General features: G+C 41.7%; 1 protein-coding gene across 5 annotated transcripts in view; it reads left to right on the top strand.

Annotated features, from left to right (window-relative positions):
* kcnab2a (potassium voltage-gated channel subfamily A regulatory beta subunit 2a) overlaps nt 1-12,423 on the top strand; it is a 68,103-nt gene that overhangs the window by 20,205 nt on the left and 35,475 nt on the right. For 3 of the 5 annotated variants that reach the window (XM_035631108.2, XM_035631107.2, XM_047332749.1), the window contains 2 exons: nt 1,947-2,117; nt 3,862-3,903. In XM_035631108.2, coding sequence (XP_035487001.1) covers nt 2,041-2,117; nt 3,862-3,903 — 119 coding nt within the window. In that variant the 5' untranslated portion in view covers nt 1,947-2,040. Of the gene's footprint in view, nt 1-1,946; nt 2,118-3,861; nt 3,904-8,164; nt 8,404-12,423 lie in introns of those variants that run through there. The other 2 variants (XM_035631109.2, XM_035631105.2) reach the window with 2 other exon arrangements.

Below are 12,423 nucleotides of genomic sequence, written 5' to 3'. Positions count from 1 at the left end.
TGATAAATTCATACATACATATTCATTGGTGTCAAACTGTCATGAAACGGATGGTTTTGTCCAACTAACAATCTCAAAATCTTTTCCCTAAATCTTTTCAATTTAAAAACACACAAGTAGCAAATCCGGAATGAGATTTTACGGTACCAATAGTAAATCACAAAAACACATGCGACACAGACTTATTGGTATTAACCTAAATAACCTAAATCCTCAGAAGAAATCACTGAAAGAAGCTTTTTTTCTGCAAAAAAAAGGTAGGTGGACTTTCACACCTGCAAACCCACCGTGTCCTCTAATCCACATTGGTGACAAATGATCCAGGAGAACTTTGCCGTGCCGTGTAGTAGATCTACTGCCCCGCTTTACCTACCAGGGTCAAGCTGTCATCATCACTTGATGAGCGGGGATGACCCATTGCAGCATAAGTTAAATGAAAAGGCAGCGAGTGTTAAACGAGTCCTTGGGGAGCACGAGATTCCTCACCGTCTGTCTGGGAAATTGATGGAAGGTGAAAGTCACCTTCATGTTATCACTGAGACGTCGGTTACGAGCCATGACTCACATGAGTGCAGCCGCTGGTGAAACAGGGTAACGTGCGCTGCTCAGCTCACAGCTTCTTCGGGGGTGACCGAGGTGCCGCGCTCCCCGCTGATCTCATTTTATTTGATCCACTCCAGTAAAGTGGGCTAAGCCATCAGCGGTGTGGCTGCCCTCCCTCCCAGGCCAATGTCCCGATGAGGTAATTTACTTGTGTGTCAAAGGCATCTGATCGGTGTATCCCTAACCACCCAACCTCATTGTTGCCCAGCTTTCTTGCTGTTGCCCTCTTTGCAGCAGTGGCCTGCTTCTTGGGCAGGCACTTTGAATTATTCATAGAATCGCTCAAAGCAGTGGATTGGCCATGGTTTGCTGTGCACAGTAGCCCTGGGATGATGAAGTACGATCAAGGTCTTTATATGCATGTGTCATGCTTGTCGTCTCTCCCTGGTTTTTCCACCACATTTTACAGTAATGTTGTTCTGCAATGTGGTTATACTTCTGTCTGAGTAGGTTGTTCAGAGTTTTCCTTTACTATGAAACATGATGTTCACATCTCTAACTCACAGCTGTGGTTAACTGCAGAGGTTATGTTGGTCTGATAGTTTATTCATTTAGCTCAGGTCCTGCAGAATGAGGTCATCACTCCATCTAGTGGTGGAAGTATGTAGCAGTCCTGTGAAAAGGGAGAAATTATGAATACACTCGCTCACCCATCTTTTCCTGACTGCTGTTTTCATAGCATTATTATAGCTTTAAGTGCAGTCCAACAAGACCAAGTTAAAAAAAGATCAAAATCAAAAGGACATATGTTGAATTGCTGCACAACCCTTTGATTGCTTGAGTCTTGACATCCACCTTTTACCAAGTGGCCCCTGACCAACGGGACTGCTAACTGGGTCATCATGGAGCGCTCGCTCGCTACAGCTCTGGGAGGGTTGCCACGCGGTTATTTAGTTACCTTCTCTTGCTTCTGATCATTATCAAATATCCTCTGTGAGTCTTGTCCAGTCGACATAATCCATCCCTGTGATCTTTATAATCCGCCTCTAAGTAAAATTGATGGGTGAAAAATCACGTCTTAGATATAAAAGCTAGCTATACATCCAATATTTTCAGAGAAACCCCCATACACGTTCTGGTTTGACGCCTTGATGTAAAATTGCAACAAACACTTGATGAAGCTCCACAGCTGACGCTGAAATATTATTTTATTTGCATTGAACAACATTTCTTTGTCTAAGTGATGTAATCATGTCCCCCCCTTTCTCTCAAAAACACCTGCGACTGGTATTAACTGGTAATAAATCTTCTGACCTTAAGAAAGTTGCAGTGTGTGAAATTAAAAATAAACCCATCACTATCTGACACACGTGTTTCTCTCTCGCTCTCTCTGTTGTTTCCAGAAGCTCTGATCAGTGATCGACTGCACCCTGTGTGGTCCCGTTCAAAGAACACCATCCCCGGCAGGCCGGCCACGCCCCCCTCCTTCCTGCCGCCATGTATCCTGAATCTACCACAGACTCCCCCGCTCGCCTCTCCCACCGACAGACCGGCTCACCCGGCATGATCTACAGGTGAGTTGACGGGCACAAACTGCATGCATGGACATGAGACATTTCTTTCCATAGACAGTCATGTTACTGAAGATGTGTCAATTAGAAGACATTTCATTTCCATTTTATTAATCAAGCTGTCACATTATCATGCGAATGCTGCTGCCAAACTGCTTGCTTTGAAAATGTGCCCTGTAACTTTGTGTTGTTGTGAGTGCTGAAGAAGTGTCAGTAAGTTGATTGTGTTCTGGACTGGACTAAGACTTTGAACAGAAACTTGTGTGCGTCCCTGTGTCATGGTTACTTTGAAATACATCCATGAAGCAATCAAATTTGAAATGTTATCTTAACCACTGTTAGGCTAACTACTGAAATACATATTCTACTATAGAGTATACAAAAACTACACAAATTTCTGTCTCTCACTAAAATATACACACTTAACATCTTCAATTAATGAGTTCATTCATTCATTCAATCAATCTTTATTAAGGACACAGCTCATGGCAACAAACAAATAAACAATTTTAAAAATGGAAATCGAGGACATTGTGATTCATATTTATTCCTAGGAGGTTGAATCATTACCTGCCAAACCCGAACCTTTATCTCACCTCTCACTTAACTCATTTTGGCTCGACATCAATGTATCTGACAGTGTAAACAAATGAATGGCACCAACGATCTAGCCAAAGTCTGTGTTGTGCTCACTCGGTGGGAACGGCAGTATGGGCAACCATTGCTAATTTGTGCAGTTTATCTTACACTCCTAATATTTCACCAGCATATGGCGCCAGAGATCCACCACCTTGTATAATGAAAAAGGGTATCTGTTCCACTCCTAAAGCAGCATTATAGCTGTGTTACACATTGTCTCCATTGTGGCCAGATGGGCGACCGTGGCTGTCAGTTTGAAACAGTTTGACAGCTTGTTGATATCGTGTCTGTTATATAGACTTGAGTAATATAACAATGGGGATTGGATTTTGTTCTGCCTTCACTGGGAGACAGTATAGCGGTCTGTTATTGAGCCATTCAGAACTTCCCTTCAACCTGCTGACCACCACAGCTAATTCACAGTTTTTCATACAAGTCATTGCGTCATATCTGGATTTAAGTGTTACTTCCTTTGTGATGGCAGCAACATAACTGTTCATAACATCTGACTCTATAATAATTTTCTGCTTTTAATTCTTAACTCGTTAAGTTTAGTAAAAACAAAAGTTGTAAAATTCATATTTGCCACTTTTTTAAAACATTCCTGTGATAAATGTGTCTGTTATGAGGCATATTTTGTTAATTAATAACTTAATAACGTGTTGCATTTTAGTCTTGGATGTCAGATGATGATCAGTTGTGTTTGACTTTAAAAACTAGGATATTGTATTGACTATTTAAATAGTTAATCTCTAAGAATATTCTGAAACAAGTTGACATTGTGTGATTAGGTAGGTGGATGTAAATTAGATTCAGGACTGTTTAGTCAGTCAGTATGTATGTTGAGAGATTTTTTTTAAATTTCACGTTTTGAAAACATCTAAAATATTTTTATTGTCCTCAAATCTGCACATATAACTGCACTTTTCCCTTCTAATGCAGTCTATTCCCTCCTACTTTACTTCTCCTCATTTTGTCCCGTCTGCGGATTAACAATCAACATTCTTCATCATCTGCGTCTACATCTTCGCCAAAAACTAACTTCTTCCCTTTCCTCCTTTTAATAACTGAATCTTTCCTTTCTCCTCCTTCTCCCTGATGTCTTCAGTGCTCGTTATGGGAGCCCCAAACGACAGCTGCAGTTCTACAGGTACCTGTTTGTCTCTGCATCAGACACTTTGTTTGTTGTCGAAACGGCACAGTTATCAGAGCCAAGCCCTTTTTTTCCTTAATGTACACTGCGGGTTTGTATTTGTGTGCGTGAGGTATGTATTTTATTTTTTTTACGTTTGTGCACTATGCATTTATAACTATAATTTTTTTCTTTCTATTTCACTCTAATAACCTTGCTGTGGACACGCTCTGTTCTGTCATTGAAAACCAAACATCCATTAGTAAAGCTCTGCAGCAAAGATAACTCGAATCATCTACTATTAAGCTGGCAATGCACTATCCAGCTTAAACCCGATAGGGGCGATGATGGATTTTAGTGCAAGGTTGCTCACAAAACCTTTGAATGGACAATAACTGACCCCTCCCCCCTTTTGACACTTGATACATCCACTTTTTTTTTTGCTCGTCAAACGAAGCTTTTTTTTTACTGAACTGATTTCGAGACACATTTACTTTGTCATGATTAAGCAGATAGTAATATCCTTTATTTATCATTATGTTATTTAATATGAAAGTACATCTTTTTTGACCTCTTGGGAGTTCACCGGGATCTGTCTTGTTCTAAAGGCCAGAGAGACAGATTTTGATCAGCACTGGGGATGTGATCATGTTCCCCTGCCGTAGCTGGTCTACTCACTCCTGCAGTAGTGTGCTTTCAGATTGTCCGTCTTTCTGCTGCTTTAGAGTGGGATCATGTTTGATGGTCTTATATCAGGCTTTATTTTGCTGATCCAGTTGGAAAAACCCCTGACTGCGTGGATCTTGAGTAATGAGCTCACCATCGAATTTTTTATCTTGGCGTCTTGCACATTTCTGTCCTTTTAAAGCGCAAACCGCCCCACTGGCTGCTCCCCTGGCCCATGTACAGGACGATCGATTGAGACCCTTATCTGTGTGTGTCTATCACTCTGCCTCACGGACTGATGCTGGGAAGGGAAAGTTTTCTTCTCAACATTGTAGCACACACAGTTGTTTTCAGTTGTATGATGGAAAACCAAGTACAGTCTCTGTCTTGCCTTCACAATGTTCATTCTACTTTATGTTGTGTACATTTTGAAGACGTAGTCTTTTTTTTTTTAAGTGTGTGTGGTGTTGCATCATATTCTCCTGAATGAGTTGTAGATCTATTACATTTTGTAGTTGTGACTCAGCCGGTCCAGAGATTTTTAATGTTGGCTTTTATGATTCTGTACTGAGAATGCTTTTAGTGATGTATTTCCGGCTCTGGTTATCGTTAAACCATTTTATAGTTGAGTGCTTTGCTGACAGTGAGGGTCGTTGACCTGACCACGTATGTCTCCTCTGTATTCACGAGGATAAAATAGTGATGTTTAAGAAATTATTGTTGCAAATGCTTCGTGTAGACATTTGGAAGGATGGATTACAGGTGTCACATGTACAGTTTAGCATTTTTTTGGGCTGATATTTCAGTTTCTTGATGTTACCATTTTTGTTGAAAAACAAAAACAACATTTTAAAGTTGATAGAACTTTTTTTGTTTGCATTTTACAGAACTTTAAGTTCTAATTTTTAAAGCCACAACTAGGGTACTTTGGAACTGACCTAGACAGTACCAGCTTTGTAAATTACTAAATGTATATTATCATACCGAATTGTCTGTCTATCTAGTGACTGTTATTGTACAGATTGTAAGTGTCCATTACGGTTTTATTTATTATCAGAGATGAATTGATGAATCTGGACTTTCATGTAAGGAAACATGTTGCTTTCCTCTGGAAAGGAAAGCAACACATGTACCAGTACGGAGTGACTCCATTGGCTTATTCAGGTGCTTGACAGTTCTGTGTTCAGATCCATTATTGTGTGACCCACTGACTCTGACCTTGACCTGTCCTGCACACAAGGCTACCGAGATGCTGCAGGCGGGTTTAACCAGTGTGGTTTCATAATGCCTTGGTCAGAGAGTACTTGAACATGCTTGGCGGTTTGTCTTTATTTCTGTGTGCTATCCGAACTCTGTGTGTGTGTGTGTGTGTGTGTGTGTGTGTGTGTGTGTGTGTGTGTGTGTGTGTGTGTGTGTGTGTGTGTGTGTGTGTGTGTGTGTGTGTGTGTGTGTGTGTGTGTGTGTGTGTGTGTGTGTGTGTGTGTGTGTGTGTGTGTGTGTGTGTGTGTGTGTGTGTGTGTGTGTGTGTGTGTGTGTGTGTGTGTGTGCGTGCGTGCGTGCCTCATTATTGTCCAGCTCTTAGTATTCTTTCCTGTGGAACAACAATCAGAGGCTTTTAGCGCAAAAGCTTTGGTGAATAATTCAGGGCTGATATTATTTGCTGCGGTCAGCAGAAACAAGACAGGGCCGCTAAATGACATAATGGATTTCTACCATGAGATCTCACAGGGAGGGGGAGGAGGAGAGGTGTTGGTTGAGGGCAGAGAGTATGGTCCAAGTGGTGAGGGGAGGGTAGGGATGCACTCTCTTATTCACTAATTGGTTTAGACCTTTCCTAGTAAGACACTCCCAGTTTGGGTGGACCCGCTTCATCACTGTCTGCAGTGTGTGTTTATAAGAGCAGACTGGCACCCCACAACCTCGCTCATGAGCCGACCCCCAAGAAATCGGGTGAGTTTGACGCGAGGTTTTCACTCATGACCTCATCAGGAGTGTGATTGTTTGCGTGCATGTTTTGTGAGTGTAAGGGGTTGGCAGAGTTATGACAGTGTGTGTGTGTGCCCGCCTGTCTGTGTGTCTGTGTGTGTGTGCGTGTGTGTGTATGTGTGCATGCTGCCTAGCTTGAAGTCTCCTCCTTTAATTACATCTTCTGTCTCTATGCGAGGAAAACCAGCTGTTCGGGAAAACTGTGAATTTGATGGAGAGACCCGAGTCATATCATGTCATGATGGCGTGAGCGGTTTGGATTTTTTTTTTATATTCCTAATGAGTATTGTGACTGTGGGTATTTAGACTCCCTGAAACAATTAATATTAAATGTGTTAAATTGAATGGTAATTATTTGAAAATCTTGTTTGGTGTCAGTGTTACTGTGACTCTGTGAGACGTTTTTTACTGAGACAAAGAAAGTGCTCTTCAAGTGTTGTATTTGTTGATAGACTTTAAGATCCATAACGCTTAGATGTTCCATGATATATCAAACCAGCAGTCAAATGGATTTGTCTTATTATCAGGGATTGTTGATTGATAGTGACCTAAACTTAGAGTCGTTCTTTTTAATACTGTTTAAATTGCCTTTATTAAAATTCTAGTGTGAATGTCACCTTAATACATTTTCAGATATGATCTGTTCTGTCAGGCAAGAAACTCTTCATCATGTCTAATATTAATATCTGATGGTGGTTATAAATAGGTCATTTTAAAATCACAAACATATTTTTTAAGATGGAGTTAGCTACAAAGAGATATAACTAAGAGGTTGATTAGCCTGGAATTTAGAATTTAGTTTTTTCATCTGTTTTATTTGTCTTCTTGTAGTGATGGTGGGACTGAAACACTGCTGCCTTCCATCGATTTAATTGTATTATAGTCGTATTATAGAGGAATCTAATCATTTGAACTAAGTGAATGTTCAACAGAGGAAGGAAGTTTTAAACGTTGAAACCAAAAATTGTTGGAAGGAAAACATAGTTGGTTCAAGTTCTGGAATTACAATCAAAGCCCTTACATGAATGGTACATGGCAAGTGCATAGTATGCAGTTGTTTCTGAGTTATTTTGTATATCTTTTTGTGCCTCTTGGTAGGATACGCTCAGTGTCCCTTTCTCCTCTTTTTAGTACCAGTGAAACCAGGGACGATTCGCCCTCCTGTTGCTTGGTGCATGTTTGAATGCTTTGTCTTTGCAGATAGCATGTGCCCTCTTCGGTCCTGCTCCTTAATCACCAGCAAGACACCTGAATGCTCCCTATCAGTGTAACCCTGTCATTGTGTACCTGTCAGGAGAGGGTGGTGCTGGGCTGTGTTGTGCGACTCTGGTTACAGGATGCATGGCCATGCGCTGCCCCAAGCAGGAGAGCTGTTATGGGAGCAGGTGCTATTTAAGGAGGTGGCTGTGCCCTGTTAGGTCCCTGCGCCGTTCTTGTCCCCACTTCACTGCACGGGTCGCCTCAGCATCTCGAGGAGGAGAAGGGGGCGGGGGGCATGTTTGCGGGGGGGTACGCTGGTGGCCCCCAGGGGCCTCCAGGCAGGCGCAAGTCCAGTTACTGTCCTCCTGAAAACCTGCAGATCCCCAAACCAGCAGCGCCAGGCAGCGGTGTTCGTAAGAGCAGCAGCAGTGGCAGCGGCAAGATGCTTTCTATGTCATACAGCGAGAGCATCCGGAGCGGGATTAACCGCTACCACTCAGACCAGGGGCTGAATCAGCCGCCGGCCAGGCCCACCGACCAGGCTGAGCTACAGAGGCTCCGGGAACAGAGAGTTGCCGCTCAGATTAAGAACATGGAAGACTTCCTGAAGATGAATGGCCTGGCCCTGGAGGAGTGTGTGTCCTATCAGACAGGCATGAAGTACAGGTAAGAGAGGGGCGAAGCTTGACAGGGACCCGGGCCGTGGTGGGTACCAAAATTCAGCAGGTGAGATTAGCATTGTGGTTGAAGATGGTCAGTGCCGGCGAATGTATAGTTGTTTTTGTTAAGAGTTTTTTGATTGGCCTCAAAAATCATTTGAATCATTTTATTTCGATAAATCCTGGAAACAGATTAGAAGTTGGGAACGTGTTCATCTACCGCTTTGTTAATATCAATACAGTCTCGATATGTACTCTGATCGGACTGCGCTCATGCAAAGGTACCGGGGCTTGGGTTTTATTTTAATCATCTAGGTCGGTGACATATTTGCCCAACTACATGGGAAGGACAGACCGCTCCGTAAGGAGTTACCTGGCCCCTTAAAATCTCACTTAGACTTTTTTTTCCTTTTCCCCTTGACCATATATATATATTATTATATTATATGATACATTTATATAATCGTCCTTCTCAGGATATGCTTTACTAAACACAAAACTCTGCCCGATAAAGACAAACTACTGCTAAAAAAAGAGGCGACTTTACGTGTGACCAAGCAGAACTGGGAGAGGCCAATAATGTGCATATACATATATTTCATAGCCATAACACACTCATAGAGAATATTGTCACATAGTCATCAATTCTATATCAAGGTACTTTGCCAAAAATATTTTGATATTCGAATTTTTTGTTACAACAAGCCTACTTTAGACGTTTGCGCACATGCTTTGTATTTCCAAAGATTGTTTTTGGAAATATCAGAGATGATAAACTCACCAGAGAGGCAGCACAAGAGATAACATTGCTTGAAATCAGGCTATTTTATGGACTGCTGCTTTGGAGCCAGCGCTGCAGGCTTAGCGGCTGTCACGGTGGCCAGTACGGCCTGTAAAGCCGATGTTGTCATTGTTGTGGACATGGATCGCACACAGGCATGGCTGCTGTTGTTTTCGACTGAGACCAGTGACCAGAACGCGGGTATGGTTGGCTGCTGTCGCCGTGTCTGGGGTGACCCGAGTTTTACTTGTCACCTGCAGGCAGTGTTGTATGTCACCACTGCTGGCATGTTTCCTTACTCATAGTTACCTCTGTGGTGTGTTACCCTCAGCCACTGGCCCATGACGAGGTTGGGTGCAGCTTTGTGAGCACGCATGTACAAAGGGGAGTTTAATATTACAAAGAGCATGTGTGGTTCTTTACTTACACACCTCAGAGAGACTCCAGCAGTCAAGTGCTGGTGTCACACTTGTGTTTTTTGATCAGAACAAACTACCTACCGAGCTATTAACAAATCTAAGTGTGATTTATTATAACTGTTTATTCCACGTGGTGTTGTGTTTAACCATTGATATTGGTTTACCATAGGAGTATTAGATCCATTGGCAGAGGAAATCCTGCAAGGGTCTGCTGTTTCTTGTATTGTGATCGCCCGCAATTCTGTGTTTAGTTCACCAATTGGGTCAGCAAGTACCATGCAACCTCAGAGTCAGACTCATCATTATTTCAGGTGTGCGGTCAGGAAAGCAGGCCAGCATTTCTACGAAAACGCATTTAAGGCATTATTTGCAGTGCTATCGCCTTTTTCCAACAAACTTGGCCAAAAAGGTTGTGTTTTAACTATTCTCTTTGTTCGAAGGACATATCCACACAAACCTTCTGATATTGTCAGTTTATCAAGGGAGCTGTTGTTTTATACCACTAGTAAAACATGAGTAACTGACTGCTTCAGTAAGACCCTTCACCTTTGAAACATCCCTATCTTTTAAGTTTGTTAATACTGTGCAAGTCTCTGTAGGAGAAAAGTCTCTGTACTCTATTTTATTATGTTTCCCTTGAAATAAAATACTACCATTCAGCAGGCCCATTTGCAGACTGGAGAACTTTCCCCCAGTGTCCATGTCCTCCAACCAAACAAGCCGTGCAGCAGGAAAGGAGCCAGCTTGAGTTCAGTCAGGCGAGACAGGAAGCCGTATTGAGCTACAGAATATGGAGGATGGCTGGGGAATATAGATTTCTGGAGTGACTTAACACTAATGGACATAGTAATGACCTCCACTTAGACGTTCATTCAGTACATGCACAGCTACGTTTGACCATAACTGTTCCTTGATGTAGCTTTCCTTACCCCTTTCTGCTTGATAAAGCTTTAGTTGTGCGGCTGAACACGTATCTCAATTTTTTTTTAAATAGAAACATATCTTTCATCTTTTTTTAATTTGGTATATCTTGAGTCTGAAAAGGTGATACCATTTGTTACACATGCTTCATGGATGCATTGCTCACATTTGGCCACTAGGAGGCATGAAAACACCAAAACAAGCAATACAGGCTTTAGAATAAGCCGTTAATGTGCCAAGCAGAAACACAAAAACAAGATTTATTTTATTTATATAGCTACCTGATGAGAGAAAAGCATTTTTAGCTGCAACATGCTTGTGACAAATATCCATCACAATTTCATAGACCCAAAGCAGACATCTTCAGATGTCCTTTGTTTGCAGCCGACAGTGTAGAACCCAAATCTGCTCAATAAAGCAACAATTAATCAATCATTCTATTGAAAGTTGCTCTTTTTTTGCAAAATGCCAAATATTCCAGCCTGTAAATTGTGAGCATCCGATGCCTTGTTGGTTTTCAGATTATTGGCTGGACAAAACAAGACATTTGAAGACATTACATTGGGCTGCCAGGGACTATAACATTTTCATTGTTGTGTGATATTTTAGATTTAAAAATGAATAAATGAATGAATCCCAAAAATAAACAGGACATTTAGATGAAAAAAATTAAACGATTAATTAAAAATATTGTAGCGTTGAGATGCTGTAAATTTAAAAAACAATCTTCTAAACTGGTCTTGGAAGTTGTTCCTCAACACACACACAAAAAGAAAATACTAACACAAAGCATATATAAAAAATAGTTGTGGTTTGAACATCTGATAAGTAAGCCGTAGAGTGTTGTGAAGTTATTGAATGTGCAAGATATATTACCCCCTTTGAAAAGTTCTCCGTTAAGAACCACTGATCTCCACTAGATGATGCAAGTGTTCCACTTCAGAAGTTAAGTGGATACAGAGTATCACGCATTCCAAATGCCGCACTTGTGCATTATCTGAACACACTGAGTGCATCATTCTTTGCACTCTCCCACCTCGACGGTAATTCAAATAATTCAAAACAGCAGCCTGTCACAAGGTGGCAGCATGGAGGAATGTTTCCTTTTTTTCTTTCATTGCTTCAGCTTCAAAGCCTAATTCATGACATGTATTCTTACTGTTCTCACGTGGCTCCTTCTTTCTTGCACACACACACACACACACACACACACACACACACACACACACACACACACACACATACACACACACACACACTATTTTTGCCAATGTCATACCCCCTATTATGAACGCACACATAAACCTTTTGGTGAGGACATAAATCTGCACTGAGCCACCCTTAACTGTTAATATATATATATATATATATATAATTTTCACTAAATCTGAGCAGTGCTGCAGCCTGGGCAACCGTGACGTTTTTCTTCAGGCAATCCCCTACTCAGGGGCTAAATTTAGCAACGGACTTGTCTCTGCAGCTGCAGCTGGATTCAGCTGAACGGGCTGCAGCCTAACCTGTTCATCCGCTATTTTATCTTGAGCCTTGTAATCGTACTACTTCGACGGGAGCTGCAGAAATGTCCGTCCTTTATCTCTGTCGCCAGAGTGGGAGGTGATGTTTAGGTGTTTCGGAGTGATATAGATTTGGTTTCCCTTTGGTGACCTCTCCTGCGCCTCTTGAGCAATCTCTGGCTGGCCCTAGTCTGACAGCTTGTCAAAATGTTCTAGTCAGAAATGTGTGAGTGTGGACACAAGAGGCAGCGATGCCGGAGAAGACGCAATTCTGTTTTTGCTTTGGTTGTAGTTGTGTTTCCATTACAAATGTCTGCTCATTTAGATGATCCCAGCATCGTAATTTATGTGCGTAGTGCATTATTTTATTTCTTCAAGGTCATATTGATTTA

The sequence above is a fragment of the Scophthalmus maximus genome, chromosome 6, assembly GCF_022379125.1.
Source record: "Scophthalmus maximus strain ysfricsl-2021 chromosome 6, ASM2237912v1, whole genome shotgun sequence".
Taxonomy (NCBI): domain Eukaryota; kingdom Metazoa; phylum Chordata; class Actinopteri; order Pleuronectiformes; family Scophthalmidae; genus Scophthalmus; species Scophthalmus maximus.
Note: the sequence above shows the minus strand (reverse complement) of the source record. Positions and strands in the feature narration are given on the sequence as shown.